General features: G+C 50.0%; 8 protein-coding genes across 8 annotated transcripts; 4 read left to right on the top strand and 4 right to left on the bottom strand.

Moving 5' to 3' along the window:
• Positions 1-12: 12 nt before the first annotated feature.
• Positions 13-1,871, top strand: NUU61_002861 (GMC family oxidoreductase; the record flags this gene model as incomplete). The annotated part of the gene is made up of 2 exons (XM_056653443.1): positions 13-231; positions 279-1,871. 2 exons carry the CDS (start codon positions 13-15, stop codon positions 1,869-1,871), a joined length of 1,812 nt encoding a protein of 603 aa, XP_056514510.1.
• A 433-nt stretch (positions 1,872-2,304) lies between these two features.
• On the bottom strand, positions 2,305-3,339 carry NUU61_002862 (UbiA family prenyltransferase; the record flags this gene model as incomplete). The annotated part of the gene is made up of 1 exon (XM_056653444.1): positions 2,305-3,339. The coding sequence occupies one exon, from the start codon at positions 3,337-3,339 to the stop codon at positions 2,305-2,307; it is 1,035 nt and encodes a 344-aa protein (XP_056514511.1).
• Positions 3,340-3,838: 499 nt separating this feature from the next.
• On the top strand, positions 3,839-5,673 carry NUU61_002863 (cytochrome P450; the record flags this gene model as incomplete). Its single annotated transcript, XM_056653445.1, has 5 exons — positions 3,839-4,675; positions 4,754-4,872; positions 4,936-5,219; positions 5,276-5,377; positions 5,465-5,673. 5 exons carry the CDS (start codon positions 3,839-3,841, stop codon positions 5,671-5,673), a joined length of 1,551 nt encoding a protein of 516 aa, XP_056514512.1.
• A 532-nt stretch (positions 5,674-6,205) lies between these two features.
• NUU61_002864 (uncharacterized protein) lies at positions 6,206-7,898 on the top strand (the record flags this gene model as incomplete). Its single annotated transcript, XM_056653446.1, has 5 exons — positions 6,206-6,399; positions 6,456-6,862; positions 7,083-7,297; positions 7,377-7,532; positions 7,815-7,898. The coding sequence occupies 5 exons, from the start codon at positions 6,206-6,208 to the stop codon at positions 7,896-7,898; spliced, it is 1,056 nt and encodes a 351-aa protein (XP_056514513.1).
• Positions 7,899-8,355: 457 nt separating this feature from the next.
• Positions 8,356-8,717, bottom strand: NUU61_002865 (uncharacterized protein; the record flags this gene model as incomplete). Its single annotated transcript, XM_056653447.1, is given in 2 exon segments — positions 8,356-8,384; positions 8,396-8,717. 2 exon segments carry the CDS (start codon positions 8,715-8,717, stop codon positions 8,356-8,358), a joined length of 351 nt encoding a protein of 116 aa, XP_056514514.1.
• Positions 8,718-9,570: 853 nt separating this feature from the next.
• On the bottom strand, positions 9,571-11,846 carry NUU61_002866 (sugar porter family MFS transporter; the record flags this gene model as incomplete). The annotated part of the gene is made up of 8 exons (XM_056653448.1): positions 9,571-9,731; positions 9,806-10,092; positions 10,155-10,249; positions 10,308-10,465; positions 10,517-10,897; positions 10,957-11,213; positions 11,272-11,648; positions 11,715-11,846. The coding sequence occupies 8 exons, from the start codon at positions 11,844-11,846 to the stop codon at positions 9,571-9,573; spliced, it is 1,848 nt and encodes a 615-aa protein (XP_056514515.1).
• Positions 11,847-14,630: 2,784 nt separating this feature from the next.
• On the top strand, positions 14,631-16,628 carry NUU61_002867 (uncharacterized protein; the record flags this gene model as incomplete). Its single annotated transcript, XM_056653449.1, has 7 exons — positions 14,631-14,912; positions 14,977-15,070; positions 15,143-15,342; positions 15,390-15,463; positions 15,516-16,180; positions 16,238-16,311; positions 16,365-16,628. 7 exons carry the CDS (start codon positions 14,631-14,633, stop codon positions 16,626-16,628), a joined length of 1,653 nt encoding a protein of 550 aa, XP_056514516.1.
• A 102-nt stretch (positions 16,629-16,730) lies between these two features.
• NUU61_002868 (MmgE/PrpD family protein) lies at positions 16,731-18,386 on the bottom strand (the record flags this gene model as incomplete). The annotated part of the gene is made up of 4 exons (XM_056653450.1): positions 16,731-16,872; positions 16,933-17,711; positions 17,804-17,941; positions 18,027-18,386. 4 exons carry the CDS (start codon positions 18,384-18,386, stop codon positions 16,731-16,733), a joined length of 1,419 nt encoding a protein of 472 aa, XP_056514517.1.
• Positions 18,387-18,417: the final 31 nt, after the last annotated feature.

An 18,417-nucleotide genomic window follows, 5' to 3' on the forward strand; every position in this document is an offset into this window, starting at 1 on the left:
GGCGCATCCATTATGGCTGAAAGTCATTCATTGGAAGCAGACTATGTCATTGTAGGCGGGGGCACGGCTGGCCTTGTCCTCGCCTCTCGACTGTCCGAGGACCCAAGCAAAACGGTCGTGGTGCTAGAAGCCGGCAAAAATATGATTGATGATCCGAGAGTTCGGATTCCAGGACTGTGGACGACACTGATGGGATCAGAGGCAGATTGGCAGCTGGAGTCCGTCCCTCAGGTGCGTGGAGTTGCCCCGCGCAGAGTTGGAGTCCATTCTCACGGCAGCAGGCCGCATTGGGAAACCGAGTGATCAAGATGACGCAGGCAAAATTGCTGGGAGGCGGTTCAGGGATCAACGGCCAGGCTTTTATTGCCGCGACTCGCGAGGGCATTGATGCCTGGTCGAAGTTGGGTGCCACTGGTTGGACGTGGGAGATCCTCCACGACTACTACAAGAAATCATACACGCTCCAACTGCCCGATCCGGCTACGCGCGAGCATATCGGGGTCAGTTGGATAGACGACCGCAATCATGGATCGTCGGGTCCTCTCAAGATCTCGTTCCCCGCGACCATACAGAATCCATTGGCGCGGGCTTGGGTGGACACCTTTCAGAAGATCGGCCGCGGCATTTCCGCCGACCCTTTTTCTGGCAGCTCCATTGGTGGTTACAGTAACATGGCTGCAGTCGATGGCGAGGCCAAAACTCGGAGCTATGCGGCCACAGAGTATGGTCTTCCGGCCATGCAGCGACCGGGCGTGCATATCGTGACCGAAGCCTTGGTACACAGGATTTTATTCGATCCCCCCGACCAGACTGGCGTGACGGCCACTGGAGTGGAGGCCGTTGTTCAAGGCCAAATGCTCACGGTGAAAGCCACGAAAGAGGTGATCGTCACGGCTGGCGCGCTCAACACGCCTAAGATTTTGGAGCTTTCGGGAATTGGAAACGAAACCATCCTGGCGCAGCACAACATCCCTGTCGTGGTCCACAACTCGAACGTTGGCGAGAATCTCCAGGATCATTTGATGACAGGCATTAGCTTTGAGACCGTCGACGGTGTCCCCACGGCTGATCCTTTGCTGCGGCAAGAGCCTGAAGCCATGCAAGCCGCCGTAAAGATGCATGCCGAGCATAACGCGGGTCCGATGACGATTGGAGGCGTCCAATCGAGCGCCTATATGCCTGTTCAAGATTATCATGGCATCAAGAAACAGGGGTCCATGCGCGAGCACATGGATCGCTTTCTATCAAACCCGACTGGACGAGACCAGGCGATCCGCGATATTCTCGCACAGCCGGACTCACCCACCTGCTCTATGTTTATGTTCCTCGCCCAGGCCAACCTACATGAAAACGGAAAGAGCTTTGTTGGCCATGATCACCTTCCTGGGAATTATTTCAGCCTGGGTCTCATTCAGAGTATGCCGTTCTCCCGGGGTAGCGTGCACATTTCTTCGGCCAACCCTGAGGACCAGCAGACGGTAGATCCCTGCTTTTTCTCGCACCCGTTAGACCAGGATATCATGGCACGCAATCTGATGGACGTGGAAAGAATGCACCGGCACGAACCACTAGCCCAATACGTCAAGCCGAATGGGCGCCGGAACCATCCCGATGCATTTCTCACAGATCTCGAGTCTGCCAAGAAGTATCTTCGAGACACGGCGACCACCACTTATCACCCGTCTGGCACTGCGGCAATGCTTCCTCTCGAGAGTGGGGGCGTGGTGGATGACAGTCTTCGCGTGTACGGGACAACTAACGTGCGGGTCTGTGACGCCAGCATCATGCCGCTGATCCCAGCGGCGAATATCATGACCACGGTGTATGCGGTAGCTGAAAGAACGGCCGATATCATCAAGTCCGGTTTGTAAAGTTGGCGCAGTTGCATTGCCGACTCTTGAGGACCCACTGGCCCCCTCCCCATATATAAACACAGGCTGGTAGAGAGAGAGAGAGATAAAGGAATGAATCAACAAGAGTGGATGCATCTCAAGATCAGATCTACAATTACCAGTTCTAGAAAATAAAAGCCCAGATCAACGGGGGGCCTTGGGTGAAGTGACCTCGTGGTCAACCTGGTCACAGCCGCGGTGTGTTAAGGTACTTTTGGGACTTTTGGGACTTCTTTCATATTTTCCTGGCGCAAGGGCCTGCATTACGGCGTGCAGTAGATCGAACCACTAGCATCCACGTGATATTACTATGTATCGCCCAACGTCACAAAAGGAAACCCCGAGAGATGCACCTTGCAGATCCCCAACTCGATGTCCTTGGATTTAAGCTTGATCCGTCAAACACCGCAGCTCACACAGCCACGTCAACCCCACCTGCTCTTCTGAGAGCTGCACAGACTGGCAATCCATATTGACTGACCAGCCACAGATTCCACAGCGCAAAGGTCCTCTTATCGGAGGCCACGCTGCGAAGGAACAGGGTGCGGATCGCGATGACACCAGCTAACCCAGCAAGGCCAAAACCGGCGCAGCGCAGAATCCCGCTCTCCCCGTTACCTTGCAGCCAGCCCCAGTACCAGGGATCGAACAGGCCCCAAACCACCATCCATGCAGCTGTCACCCAGCGGGCGTTAGCGTCGCCAATGACCAAGGGCAGGGTCTTCCGTCCTCGAGCGCTGTCTCCAACCTGGTCACTCATATCCTGTGTCTGCACCGTGGTAAACACGATGGCGCCAATGATGGCCAGCCATTGCAGTCCAGGGCCCTCGGGGTTGGTAAAAGATTGCCACTGAGACGGACTCAGCTCAACCTGCAAGGCGCCAGAAGTGTAGCAGAGGAACCCCGCGCTATTGATCAAATTCCGAATGACGCAGCTCACATCCGCGCCCCTCGCATCGTTGTACCACACCCCGAGCCCAATCAAGGCCACGCATTGCATCAGTCCACCGATCTGACTGCTGGTACCCAATGCGATGAGGTAAAAGATGTACATGACCAGCTTGGCGTGCTCGGACGTCATTCGTCTGCACGGCATCGTTCTCCACGGTTTGTTGATGGAATCCTCCATGATGGCATCTGGTTGGCGCTGATTGTCGATCGTAAAAGGAAGGAGGTTCAGCCATGCCCACAGCAGGACTAGTGGTATCCGTTGAACGCACAAGGTCCATGCAGGTGAAGGGTGGATGCCAAAGGAGACGGCTCCCAATGCCGACAACAAGCCGAATCCAAAGCTGGTGGCGATGATGGTCTTGAGATCGCTGTATGTGAACAGCCATATGGAATATGCAAATCGCCCCGGCTGCTGCGCAATCGTATGTATCAGATCCACGAACCGTTGAATCCTTAGGGGCTTGGCCGCATGACAGGGAGAAGTTAAGGCAGACATCGTTTTAGGTACCCCTTTTTCGGGCTATGCACGAAGTGGAATTTCCCACAAGATACTGGTCCAAGCCAAGGGTGCTGGCCCAATTTATATCCATTCGAGTCGTCTTGAGGGTCTCCCTTGACTAGCCGTGCTCAACCCTGATTTCATCTGGATGGCCCCGGTTCCAAGCCGATACATGTGCTGACTCGAACCACGTCACCCGGCCCCTATTTATCTACTACCGGCATCATTTCTTTGCCACTTGTGCTCAGAAAGACGACGTCGGTCTCTTATTTGTGGCGAGCCGTAGTCCGGTGGCCCACCATCTGCACCAAGACCTAAATCAGTCGAGGTATACATCTCCCCTGCTTTCTTTTCCATGGATCAGATTCTGGAAAAGTCCTCGCTTGCATCCACTATGGAGTATATTGTAGAAAGACCTTTGCTCATGAGATGTGCTCTGTTGAGTGTTTTCGGGGTCTTAGTCCACCATACTGTATTCAAACAGAATGAGTGGCACATGCAAGGGCCACGGATTCTCAAGTTCACCGCTGCAGCCTATGTGGTCTTGGCCCTCCTGGAGGGAAGAAAGAGTCTGGAGATAGCTGCTTTGGGCCATGCTGCCCTCCTCCTGGGAAGTTTCATCCTGTCCCTGTTCTTGAGCATTGCCTTCTATCGTGCCTTTGGGCACCGCACTCGTCACTTCCCAGGTCCTCGTCTGGCTGGAGTGTCGAAGCTCTGGCATATGTACCAATGTCGCAATGGACAGAACCACCTGGTACTGGACAACCTCTATCGCCAGTACGGTGACTTTGTTCGGACGGGACCCAGTGAAGTCACTGTGTTCCACCCGGAGGTGCTAGCTCGACTCGATGGTCCTGGAAACAAAACCCAAAAGTCGGACTGGTATGATTTCCTTCTCCCCCATGTTGGTGTCACCACCACTCGCGATCGCCCTTTTCATGACCAGCGCCGGCGCCTCTGGGTCAAGGGATTTTCGAGCAAATCCATGGAGCACTATGAGGAGCACATCCGGGGACACGCAAGAGACCTGGAAGGCCTCATTGCTGCCGATTGCAAAAGGAATGCCATCTCCAGCCTCTCGACATATTTCTATTGGTTTTCCTTTGATATCATGGGCCTCTTCACCTTTTCCCGCTCCTTTGATATGCTGAGCAAGGAGGACTGGCATTACGCCGTTCGGGATCTGCGTCGTGCAATGAAAATCCTGGGCCCCCTCTCTTCAGTTCCCTGGCTGGCTCAGATCGGATTCTGGCTGCTCAAGGGCTACTGGATTGTCAAGGACTGGCATACAATGATCTCGTGGTGTGCCGGCCAGATGAAACACCGCATTCACGTAAGTACCCTACCCCGGGTCCTTTTCCACAATCTGGTCGGTTGCACTGGTGAATGCTAACGTCTCAACATCCAACAGGAACCCAAATCCCACGACGTGTCGCAGGCGATTATCGACGATTTCCAAAAGAAGAACGAGCTTGACAGCAACCACCCCGCACTGATCGGTGATGCGGTTGTGGCCATCGTTGCTGGCAGGTAAGCAGCCCCCCCTCCTAGATGGAAGCCTTTTGTGTACTAAGCTCGAACCTTGGTGATTAGTGACACGGTTGCCCCGACCTTGGTCTTCACTTTCTATGAGTTGGCTTTGAACCCGGAGAAAGCAGATAAGCTCTATGAGGAGGTTCGTGACATCGACATCAACGATACAAAGTCTCTCAGGAAACTGTCATACCTGAATGCGATTATCATGGAGACTCTGCGTCTGCATCCTGCGGTCCCGACAGGTGGCTATCGTGATACTCCGCCAGAGGGAATGACAATTGGTGGAACTTTTATCCCTGGAAAGACCACGATCGTTGCACCGCGATATACTCTGGGTCGGCGTAAGTGATTCTCTTTGAAGTTATTGGTTGCAGAGCAATATACTAACCCTGATCAGTGGAGAGCTGCTATGAAAGACCCAATGAATGGCTCCCAGAGAGATGGGATACGGAGCCCGAGCTGGTCAAGGACAGCCGGTCTTTTCTCCCCTTTGCCCAGGGTAGGTGTTATACTTGACTATCACTATCTTTCGTCTTTTTATCGACATTTATTCTGGTACATGATCTAATGGTTGTTGTATTTACAGGTCGCTACACCTGCTTGGGCAAGGATGTCGCCATGGCCGAGATGCTCACTGTCATCGCCCTTCTTGTTTCCAAGTACCGGCTTAGCTTCCCCCTGGACCAAGGCAAGGACAGTATTCGACAGGTCGAGCAGATGATGAGAGACCAATTTACTGCGACTCCGGGTTCATTGGGCCTGATATTCACCAAGCGAGAGAAGGAAGTTGTCTAACGAAAGAGAAGAGGAAAGGAAAGCAAAGGACATCGGCCTACCTAGGTAATGATGTATTGAATTGGATTTGATGCGATAATATGATGGATGCCCAGCCCACCCAGTTTCTGTCCTTACCGGCCCCTGCTAGTTACTTTAGACAAATCAACTGCTGTTTTCAATATGAGACTACAAGGAAGGACTTTCCTTATAAACGCGCCCTAAGCGGGACTAGGAAGCCAGCGGCGGGCACCACTTGGATATATACCCGGCGTATTTAACCAGCTCTCGTTGACTCTGAGCAGCAGCATGCTATGTTCTTCAAACGACATGGATCTTTTTGTTGATATTATCACTCCTAACGGGCACAGCTACAAGCAGCCCACCGGCCTCTTTATCAACAATGAGTTTGAGCCTGCGACCATTCAGACTATCTAAATACTTCCCCCGCATTTTGCAGATGTCAGGGGGAGTCCTGTCATTTCTTTTTATTCCGCTTGGTTCGGCTGCTTGTGCGTGGACAGCTCTCATGTCTATCTTTCCTTATTTCACAATGAGACGATATAGCATGAGATCACAAATTATTGGAATTACCCCTACAAATCTCGAACTAAGCAGAGAGCCTCAGCATACAACTGAGTCCCCAGAAGATGTGGAAGACAGGCCCGATCTCACGGGCGAGCAACGCCAGGATGCCTTTGGAGACAAGCGATTCGCAGAAGTCAAGTACAGAACACTGAGTTGGTGGTGCGTGCACAATTATCTGTATCTATTTTTATTGTGTATTCTGGCTATATTTCCAGGCAAGGAGGCCTTCTGATGGTCGCTGAGACTATCTCCCTGGGCATCCTCTCCCTCCCAGCTGCCGTGGCCGGGCTGAGCTTAGTCCCAGCAAGTATCATTCTGGTCGGGTTAGGGCTGTTAGCCAGCTACACAGGCTATGTGGTTGGACGATTCAAATGGAGATACCACCATACCTCCAGCATGGCTGATGCTGGCGAGGTGCTGATGGGCCGGAGAGCTGTTTGGGACTGCGCAGCTGCTTTTCCTTGTTTTTCTCATGGCGAGTCATATCCTCACTTTTACTGTGGCCCTAAACACCATCACTCGGCATGCCATCTGCTCCACTGTCTTTGGCATTGTGGGGTTGGTCGTTTCGTTGCTCATGTCACTACCTCGGACTTTGGAGAAGTTGTCCTGGCTTTCCTTGGTGTGCGAGATTCATTCCCTCCCCCATTTTCGTTGGTTCTCTTGCAAAATTCTTGAATTTGACTATAAAAAGCATTTCCTAGTATCCTTGCAGCCAACTATACAAACCAATCTTGTAACATGTTTCACCTCGGCAGCCAAGATTGCTTTCTCATACGGTATTCCTCTACACAGAATGCAAAGAAATAACTCCAATGCAATGACATGCTAATGGTGCACAGTCAGCCACAACACGCTCTTCACCTTCATGGCCGAGCTGAAAGATCCGAAAGATTCTCCGAAAGCTCTAGCAGTTTTACAAACCATCGATATTTCCCTCTATATCATCGCTTCCATCGTCATCTATCGGTATACCAGGGCCGACGTTGCCTCTCCTGCATTGGGATCCGCTGGTCCGTTGATCTCAAGGATAGCCTATGGAATTGCCCTTCTCACTGTACGTCCTTTCTTTCTGTCTGCCATATGCCGCATGGAGCTTCTGGAATTGACTGATAACTAATATCGCGTTAAAATAGATTCTTCTTGCTGGAGTCATCAACACCCACGTTGCCGCCAATTCTATCTATATCCGGCTCTTCGCTGGCACGGATCGCATGCACAAGCGGAACTGGGTGATTGCATGGATCATTGTATCTGCTATTCCAGTGTTTAACAATCTCCTCAGTTTGATTGTATATTTCTTGTATATTTCTTTCTTGTCTTTACAGACCTCGAAGCATATTTCTAACCCGTTATTTCTCTTTTTTCCCTGACACAGGCAGTGTTATTCGGCAGCTGGTTTACCTTCGGCTTCACCGGCATTTTCTGGCCGTATATGAACAAAGGGTCTGTGGTTTTCATCAACGCGCAAGTTTCTCTTGACATTCGTCAATACGTTTTCCATCTGTGTTGGTATCATTCTGGTAAGCAGGACCCGGACTGATAATATCGATATAACGTTAATGGTGACACAGTGCGGTCTTGGTCTTTATAGCTCCGGGAAGGCGATTCATGATAACCCCGGCAGTGGCAGTTTCTTATGTGCGAACAATGTGTAAACTGAGTTATATGGAGAAAGCTATTATATATTGCAATAGGTATAGCGATTGAAAAAAAAGTCGAGGTAGAACAAGAAAGCAAAGAACCAAATAACCTTTCGCTTTTATTCTGGTAAACTGCTAGCTATTAATCAGAACTGTCTATGCGATTCTGGTTGTATCATATCAATTTGCTTGCAAGTAATATTGGAACTACATACGGATGCCAGAACCATCTATTCGATCCAGCAAGTCCACCCAAATCGTTTGATCTAGCAACCGATGTCGAGTCCGGATGGTATCAGAGCCGATATAGCTGGATGTCGGAGTGAAAGCCCTGATCTAAAACCCAATAGCCCATATATCAAACGAGGACAGTGAGCCTGAGCCATGCCAATAGTCCATATTATATCAAGTGTCCCACAACAAAAAGAAACCCCAGCCCCCTCAAAGCCAGAGCAACCCTCAAGCAAACCTCCTAGCCCGAGTCCTCACAGGTCTGGGAATCTGCAAATCACAATATGTTTTCGAATTTGCCAACGGAATCTTTCTCTTCATGGGAGTAGTAGCAGTAGCAATAGCAGAAGCAGCATCTTCCATCTCGGCGCTGAAACTATTGCTACTTTTTCCAGAGCGAGCAGCATCAAACCCACACCCACGGTTCATTTTCACAGCTTCGAGATCAAGATCACAAGAGTCATGGTAATATTGTTGTTGCTGCTTTGCAGAGCGCCACGAGGCGCGCCATTTCTTGAAGAGCGAATGTGCGCACGCGCCTATAATCACTCCAAAAGCCCATGCGGTCCATATGCCGCCGGTGCTGTGTTCTTCGGTGCTCATGGGGGATTGATCAGGGAGAGAAGGGGTACTGGAATTGGAAATAGAATAGAACATGAAAATTATACCGAGAGCAAACATGAGGGAGCCCATAGCAGTGGTGTGTAAAAGGGAAACGGAGGTAGTAGCGGGGCGAGTAGGAGCATACAAAAGGAAATAACCTCCTGAGGACTTTCATGAATTTGGTCATTATGAGCTATACATTATATGCCCGTGACATACATACCCTTAGAAGGACCAAAGCACCCCTTCTGATCCGTGGCTCCTCTACTAGGACAACCAGTCCCGGGGCTTGGAGGTTAAATCCGGTATTTAAGTGTTTTCGCTTTCCCCCCCCCCCCTCTTTTTTCTCTTTATCCGTGGGTTGGACGAGGGTTGGGGGTTATTTGTTGTGTTGTCTTGCTCGTAGAGCTTTTGCTTGCAGGCTTTTAGTTATATGTAACCCTACCCACGTTCATCTTCGTAGGTATACCGGGGGGGTATAGCGTTGCACGGATGAAGACCATACCTTTTGAGGAGATGGACATGGCTGTCCAAGATATCTTCGTAGGAATCATGCTTCAAGGCAATCAAGCAAACGCTACTAAATACATGCCCTTCAAGAACAGGGTTCGCTACGAATCTGCAAGTGAGGAACAGTTGAATTGAGATTCATTGCCCGTGGCCTCATTGCCCTACCATAATCCTCATCACTCGGTGTCTAAAGCAGATACATTTCACCACCGCTTCCTCATAACTCTGCACCTTCGACTCATCTATCAACCGCTATTTCCAAGAAAAAGCGGTTGCGTTTTCTCACATTTTCCATACCAAACTCCTGTGTGCATTCAGCCTCTTTCTCACACACGCAAAAAGTCTAAACACCCTTGATGTGGATGCTCTCGGCCTTCTCAGCAGTGGCGATAATCGGCGGAGGGCGGGGAATGTTCTGTCGGAAGATGTATCGCTTGATGAACCAAGGAAGCCACACGGTCAATTCGTAGTGGATGAAATTTTTTGTCGGAACGGAGAAGACCTCTGCAAGAAAGAAAGATGCGTTAGTGGTGTGCCATATATCGACTATCATATCTAAGCTGGATGGGTTCACTTACGGTCCAGCTCTTCCAAAGTCAGCTGTTTGGTTTCTCTGACGAAACAGAAAATCATGCACCAAGCGAGCAGATTGAGTCCAGCATAGAAGCCGAAGGCACCAGTCGGTGTCATGACAGTCTTCATGCGAGGGAATGTGAAGCTTAGCACACCGGCAAAGGTGTTGTTGATGCACACGGCCCAAGCCATGCCCTGCTCACGCTGGATGGTGGGGAAGACCTCGGCGGAGTACTGGAATGCGACGGGTCCTTCACCCAGCGAGTAGCAGATAGTGAACAGGTAGACGAACCTAGATAAAGAAACGGATTAGCTTAGTGCATGTAGGTTGGTAAATCTTCGGAAGCAACGCACAGAACAACAGGTCCAATTTGAGCACCACGACTCCCGCTGTCGTTCAACAAAGAAAGACCTGCAGCAAGCAGGAAAATACACATGCCGGGGAAAGTCTATAGAGAAAGGTGGTTAGCTGTATATTCTTGCGCGCAAAGCTTCAAGTCAACTCACAATTAACGTCAGCGTTCGTCGACCCTTGGTGTCAATAAGGAACAACGTCGGGATAGTCGCAACAACTTGGATGGCACCGTATCCAAGAGATGCGTACAAAGACTCGGTTGCGGAGTAGCCGACATTTTCAAAAATGGTGGAGCTGTAAAACGAGATGACTGGAATATGTCGGTTAGGTACTAGTCATCAGCACGGGTCGAGCAACTTACTGTTGATACCACACATCTGCTGCGCAATCATGACCGTTGAGGCACCGTAGTTGGCCCGGCGAATCCGAGGCACGGCGAAGCAGTCCCACAGACGAGCGAAATAGCCAGCACCACGAGCCTCCTTCAATTCCTCCTCATAGATGATGTACGAGTAGTAGAAGTCCCTGGCGGCGATAATGGGATGGGATCGCAGGCGCATCATCGATTTGAATGCGTCGGAGTGTCTGCCGTTCTTCATGAGCCAGCGAGGAGACTCGGGGCAGAAGTAGATGCCAACGGCGAGAATAAAGGAGGGGATGAATGCCGAGCCGAGTTGCAGACGCCACGAGATGGCACCGGTGTCCTTGACAATGACATTGGCGCAGAAGCCGAGGAAAATACCTACGACGAAGGTTAGCAAGGTATAGAAAAGGCAGCAGAAAAGTCCAAGACCGACGTACCTGCGACAACCCAAAGCTGCCAGAACATCACGAGAGCACCCCGAATGCGAGCGGGAGCCATCTCAGCCGAGTAAATTGGTACAGTCGCATTCTTAGCCCCGATACCAATACCCATGACAAAACGCGCAGCAAACAGTCCCTGCCAGGACTGGGCAAAAGCTGATCCAATTGGAGTGGCAGTAAGACAGAGGGCTGTGAGAAAGATCTCGCCGCGTCGGCCCAGGTAGTGGTTCAGTGGGTCGACGATAAAAGCACCACTATGGCACAAGTCAATACCAGGGGAAGGGAAGGGGATTACATTGTCAAGATACTCACACAAGGCCAGCAGTCAAGAAGATGATGGCATTGACAATTCCCACAATCCACTCATCTCTGCCCTTACCCGTCAAACCAAATTCCTGGGGGAAAGACAAGTTGGCACCATTGGAACCAGTCTGATCCCAACCTTGAGTGGCGGCTCCGACGGCACACAGACCGATGGAGTACCAGAGCATCTTCGGGCCGTGCCATTTGTGATCCCTCTCGTAGGCGAGGGCGTGCCGCTCCTGATCATCGAGCTCGGTAATTGACTCGAATCGATGGGGGTCACGGGCGACCAGAGCGGCCCGACCAAACAGATCGACATGCTCGGACATGTTGTGTGACTCGGCGAAAGTCCGGGCATTGAAGACGGCCTGCTCTCTGGTGCTGCGCTGGAGGGGGGGTAACAATTGTCAGGTTCAACCCTGGTGAAAGGCCAGAAATGGAGAAGCTCTCACCATCAGAGGGTTTTCGATCAGGTTGACCGCCAGCGACTGACGGCGCTCAGTCTCCTCGACCAGCTCTTCCTTGGTGGGTGGAACCACATTCTCATCGTGAGAGATCACGTCCACAGACGCCTTCTCAGTCATGGTAGGCAACAGTGGAAAGTGTTTAGGGAAGTGAAGACGAGAAAGAAGTGAAGCTGAAAGGAAAATGAGGGAGGGGGAAGTAGAAGTAAGAGAAGTGAGAGATGGCACACACAATGAAGCTCCCAGAAGTTTGACAGGACCCCCGTGGGGATTAAATTGGGTCAAATAACCCACACCGTTCCGAGCTCCCCATGGGGGAACAGACAGGAAGAAACAACCGAAGGATCCTGGTAAGCACTAGAAAAGAGAGATCTGAGCCCTGGTACGCTTCATCCTGGTACGCGCTAGTACGGCACATGGATAGGTGAGCCCATGGCGTCGAATGAAAGATTACTCTATAGTAGAAACATGGAAGCAAGAAGAAAAAAGAAAAAAGAACTAAATGAAACGCCGGGCTGACCGGCAGCCTGTTCTCGGCAGTGTATTTACACGGATACCCCTACTAACAAGAGTCAAAGAGAGTCCAAGTGCGCGATTAACTCTTTGACGTTCAAAACGCCACAGGAGAAGGATTAAGGATTCGAAGATTCTGTCCATGTTGCTTGTAATATGTATATTTGGACAGGGATCTTTGCCCGACTCACATGGGAGAGTCGCGTGGAATGTACAGAATCTATAGGAAGCTAATCGATAACTTTATCTCCGGACCCACGGGGTAACATGTCTGGCTATAGTCCAGAATGATAATGACCGGCAAACTGAGATATTTCTGATAGCTTGAAGAGATCAGAAATCCCTCACAATTTAATTAGGAGACTCTTTCTTTCTTTCTTTCTTTTTCTTTCTTGGATATTTCCCATGGTTCAGTCCCCCGGACGCTTGGACGGAGAGCGGGGGACACTCGTCCGGATAATACGCCAATTTCTAATTAAGTCTTTCAACCGTGCACTAGTTTCTTGGCACAATAGGAGAAATGTTGGCCCAAAATTACCTCAAACCACTCCCCTGAATTTCCCTCGCTTGAGTCGATCGAGTCACACTGGCTTCGATCGACCGAGCACGACTCGCCAACACTGGCCAGAACGGCCGAGCAGTCAACTGCCACCAACTGACACATGCGCATCACGCTAGATCCTCCAGTGCCCGAGGGGCGGTGGGGGCGACAGCCAAAAACGGGGGGTTGTGGAAAGGAGAGGAAAAGAGGGAAAGAGGAGAAAAAGTATGTCCGGGGTACAGATGACCGGGGGCCTGGGGCTAACGCTAGGGCTGAATGGGACACGGTGAAGCCCTCTATTCTCCAAGAGGGAAAGGGGTGGCCTCGGGCAAGGCTGTCAATGCATTCGAGAGAAACTGAGGACGAGGCCGTGCCTTGGTGACCATAGTCCATGCGTGACATCGAGCGTTGTGTTGGTCCGCGACAACTCCAATCTAAGAAACCTTGTTGGGGCCTCGGCGGACTGAGCAGAACACGCTAGAAAGAATGCGTATTTTACCAATTTGAAACCGATATCTTTCCCATTCATTACGCCCTCTTTTGGGCCCTACCAACCTCTTCTTTTCGCTGGTCGATTCTACTACTTTCTAAGCCTGGCTGGAAATCTCATCGTTATCCATAATATAGGCTTGACATAAACCAATGTTCAACCCTTAGCTCACAATATATACAGCTCTTTTATTTCACCGATTATATGATTGATACACTTGAGCATACTGACTTCTAAGCTCGGGTACGAGTTTCATCGCCATCTCGAACATAAAAAAACAAACAGATGCTTGTTTTTAACCGAATTCCGACAATGAGCAAGAAGAAAAGAGTCATCCAAGCGACTACTTTTCTATTAAATGATTTCACAAAATTCACAAGGCCATGCTATATTTCCACACACCATAAGACTTGATTTGCTTTAAGTCATTCAAATCAAGTTTCGTCAACTCCCTAAAGTGTCCAATCACGCATCCGAGAAATTTCCGATTATCATAGAGAGTAGCGAGGCTTCCCCCAACAGAGGATAAAATAAAGGATCAGCAGACAGGGAGACATTCAAGCTTGGGAGCTGAATCTCTCTATCGCGGCTTATTTAAGGTTTTCGTTCCCTAGACTCGAAGCTTCCATAACACATTACGCTTATGGATCTCCTCACTCTCTTTATTAAACGTGGGTATAGAATATCTTTCCAGGTAGTATATTTAGCACTTTAACCTATATTCTACTTCTGATCTCCCTCTAATCTGCTCATTCTATCCCTAAGATAATTAGTTGTATAACTAGAAGTAGCCTATCTCTCGTTAGACGTTCAGCCGAGCATGATGTGATCACGCTATGTTCTGCCGCAATTTTGCTTTTCTGGATACATAGATTCCCCTTGCTTCAATACATGGTTAAGCTTCCATCGTACCGGCGAAGGCAGTAATGCTTTAACTCTATCTTCTTAGCAGGATAAGATAGCAGAAAGACACCTAGACCCTTAATAACGAGAAGAAATTATCGTCAATTTGGTTTAAAAAGAGACATGAATGATTCAAATGCAAAAGGCTATAGATTCTCACATCTGGCTATGCGGGGATGGCTTTCCTTCTGTAGTCATGGAGCACGCAATTCACATCATGAATTAGAACTGCTACATCTCAATATTCGTTATCACCGTTGCCAATTAGGGATCCTATTACGCCGCTGCAGCAATCCTCATTAGGTTCTTTTGTGCTAAACGCCATACTTACTAGACCGAGTTCTGAGGGGTTCCTCTGCCGTTGTGTTGATAACATCATGGCCTTATAAGTAGCATTCCGCCCAGACATCGAAATCAGGTACAACTAATATTCTGAGTGCCTTACAAAAATTCAGCCATGGGCAATACCGAGCCAAAAACCACTGCGGTAACAACGCTAAGTGAAGCGACCTCGAAAGATCACTCAAAGTACTATGGCACTTGGGAGTCGAACGACGACACTGCCATCCCAAATGACCAAAACCCCTTTCTCGACCCTGAGATTGCAGAGTACTGGAGTGGAGTGTATGAAAAGGCGCAGTATGAGTGTCGCCATGTGTTTGACCCTGCCTTGACGTGGTCCGCAGAAGAAGAAAAGCAATTGATACGCAAACTTGACTGGAGGATTTGTTTATGGGCGGTATGTACTATGTCTCTCTTATTCTTGCGCTTCAAATGCTTATCTTTGTTGCTGTCTGTTTTAGTGTGTCATGTTCTTCGCTCTCCAGGTCGATCGAGGAAACCTCGTTCAGGCGGTTTCTGACACGCTTCTCGAGGATTTGGGACTGAACACAAATGGTATGTTCTAGTTTTATATACGAGCACTGCCCAAGCAAGTAGCAGAAAGGGCTTCCGGTACTAACATTACAGACTACAACTATGGCAACATTGTCTTCCGGGTCTCGTTTCTCCTGGCAGAGCTGCCATCGCAATTAGTGTCCAAGAAAATCGGACCAGACCGGTGGATACCCACTCAAATCGTGCTATGGTCAGTGGTGGCTGTATCACAATGCGCCCTGGCCGATCGAAGGTCATTCTTGATTACTCGGAGTCTGTTGGGTATCTTAGAGGTTAGTGACATCCTAAATATTGCTTTGATTGTTATTAACTTCTGCAGGGTGGCTTCATCCCCGACATCGTCCTCTGGCTCTCGTACTTTTATACTTCTCGCGAGCTGCCAGTGCGTCTAAGGTATGAGTAGCGTCAGTGAGAGAACTCCGTACGAGTGCTGACCTACCATCAGTTTTTTCTGGACGTCGCTCTCCGTCACAACCATCGTGACCTCCCTCCTAGCCTTCGCAGTCTTCCATCTCGGAGGCGTCCACGGCATGGCCGGGTGGCGATGGCTGTTCCTCATCGAAGGCGTGATCACGCTGAGCATCGGGCTCGCCTCATTCTTCATGATGCCCGCCTCCGTCGTGCAAACCAAGACATGGTTCCGACCCAACGGGTGGTTCACGGACCGCGAGGTCGCCATCGTCGCCAACCGCGTCCTCCGCGACGATCCCTCCAAGGGCGACATGCACAACCGCCAAGCCATCACGCCGTCCAGGCTCTGGGATGCCGTCAAGGACTACCATATGTGGCCGATATATTTTATCGGAGTGGTCGCATATATCCCTCAGTCGCCGCCAAACTCGTATCTCACGCTGACTCTTCGCTCGGTGGGGTTCAACAAGTTCAATACGAATTTGCTCACTATCCCGTCGAGTGTGTTTCATATTTTCAACTTGTTGCTGCTCACTAAGATATCTAGCTGGCTTAACCAGTGGGCTTTGGTTGCTATGTTCCAGGCTATTTGGACACTGCCGTGCTTGCTTGCTTTGCGCTTCTGGAGTGAGGTTATTAGCAATGCTTGGGGAACATATGCCCTGGTGACTGTCTTGCTGAGCTATCCCTATTGCCATGGTAAGTACAAAACAGCCTTCTCTGCGACGAGTTGCAAAATGCTGAGCTTTATTACAGCAATCGTGGTCGCCTGGGTGTCTAGAAATGCCAATAATGTCGGCAATCGCTCGGTGTCGGCTGCACTATACAATGTAGGTGGCCATGCAAAAACCCTCGACCACATCATCACTAACCATCTTCACAGATGTCAGTCCAGGCAGGAGATATCGCTGCCTATTTCATTTACAGAGAAGATGACAAGCCGAAATACCGACGCGGGAATACCGATCTCATCGCTATCAATGTCCTGGCTATCGTGTTGTTCCTGGCAGCCAAAGCATACTATGTGTTCCAAAATCGGAGAAGAGAAAAGGCTTGGAATGCCATGACTGAACAGGAGCGGGCCAACTATCTCAGGTCTACGAAGGTACAAGGAAGCAAGAGACTGGATTTCAGGTTTGCGCATTAAATTTCCAGCTTGTTTTTGAGCCGGCTGTGGTTGGGAATTGACATTGCAGGAGGTCATGATGGACATGGCACGATTTCGAAGAGAAAAACCCAAGAATGCACCTTATCTCTGCGTAATGGAAAATCCATGTAGGTCATTCTTACGGTCAAGGTTCCATGATCTCTGGATCAAGCGGTCGATTGTCTCATGCTCATGGAAATCTCCATATGCGAAAAGGGATCGTGCTTTGCTTTCGAGTTCGGATCTTCCGGGTAATTGTCAGCCTTATAAGATAACATCACATTATCAGAGAGACATATCATACCTTGTCAGAGGAAATTCTGGATCTCCTTTCGCAAAGTAAACGGACTCCGTAAACTTTCTCCCAGACTTGCAGGTGACAATAACCGTGCCTTGCCATCTCTCCGGAAACTTCTCATCGATCTCCTTGTCATATTCCATTGATACTCGACTCTGGAAGTCACGTAGAGAAGCATTCCTCAGATCTTCCTCTGTGAAATCAGTAATCATAGCCTGGCCCTTTTTAGCCGCCACAGCGAGAACAAATCCCATTGAGAATTTGCTCTGATGAACCGTCTCGCCACTGCCACTCAAGCCCAATACATTGATAGCAGCCTGATATGTGCGAGCAACAACAGACTCAATATCATCAAACGCAACCGCATGCTTGTGCATCAAACTCAAGAGAGCGTCAACACTGGGGTGGGTGTGACGACAAGACGCATGCCACTTGAAACTGGAGCTCAGAATGGCAAAGTCCGTGCCGAGGTTTCGATCAATGGCCTCGGGAATTGTGCTTCCTGGAGCCAATGCCACTCCCATCGCGCGCGGTCCCTCGAGAATATCTCGAGGGCCCAGCAGTCCGTCTTTGGTTGAATAGGCCGCGAATATGCCATCGAAGCATGCCTTTGCGGTATGTACTTGCTTTGAATGCGTTGCATCCAGTAAGAACTGCCAGAGACCAGCCGCTTGAGTTCCTGCTGTCCCGATCGCCGACAAGGTCTGGTCTTCGTTGAGCTTTAGCAGACGAGCTATGGCGGCTACAACCCCGAGAACGCCGGCCGTTCCAGTAGTGTGGAATTTCTGGGCTTGGGTTAGCATCTTTCAGCGGCGTAGGAAATAATTGATTTTGAAAACTGCTTCTGCAAGAAAGCACCACAAGCCATGCTGCGTACCTCATAGTGACCCTTCCCAAGATACTCTCCTGCCCGACAGCCGACCTCATAACCCACGACGCAGGCCGTGATGAATTCCTGGCCATTGGCACTAATATCTTGAGCCACAGCTAACGCGGCAGGAAAGATAACAGTTGCCTGAGTAAGTCAACCTCGTGTTTTTGAAACAAATAGCAGATTGTCTCAGGAGCAATCTAAATATTCAAGCTTCTGGAGTACCCACTGGATGCATGATACTTCGGTTGTGCAGGTCATCCTGCTCAACGACATGAGAAGAAGCACCGTTAATCAGACTCGCAAATGCCGGACTAGTTCCGGAAACGATGGATCCATCGACAAGCTCGCTTCTGCCACTGGAAGGCCCCATTTGGACAGCAAACTGTCGGATCGCAGAAACAGCAGGATGGTGGCGTCCTGCGACAGTGCAGCCAAACCAATCCAAGAATAGCTCTTTTGTTCGTTCCACGACGTCAGTTGGGATATCGCAGAACTGCAGATTCGCGGCCCAGCGAGCTAGATGCTCGGTTCGCGTCTCATTGGGAGGCGGTCCTTTAGGGTTTGTCGATGAAGCCGGCTGAGACATTGCTCTCTAGAATTTGATGACTATGAATATG

The sequence above is a fragment of the Penicillium alfredii genome (assembly GCF_028826965.1).
Source record: "Penicillium alfredii strain IBT 34128 chromosome Unknown utg000004l_segment0_segment0, whole genome shotgun sequence".
In the NCBI taxonomy this organism is placed as follows: Eukaryota; Fungi; Ascomycota; class Eurotiomycetes; order Eurotiales; family Aspergillaceae; genus Penicillium; species Penicillium alfredii.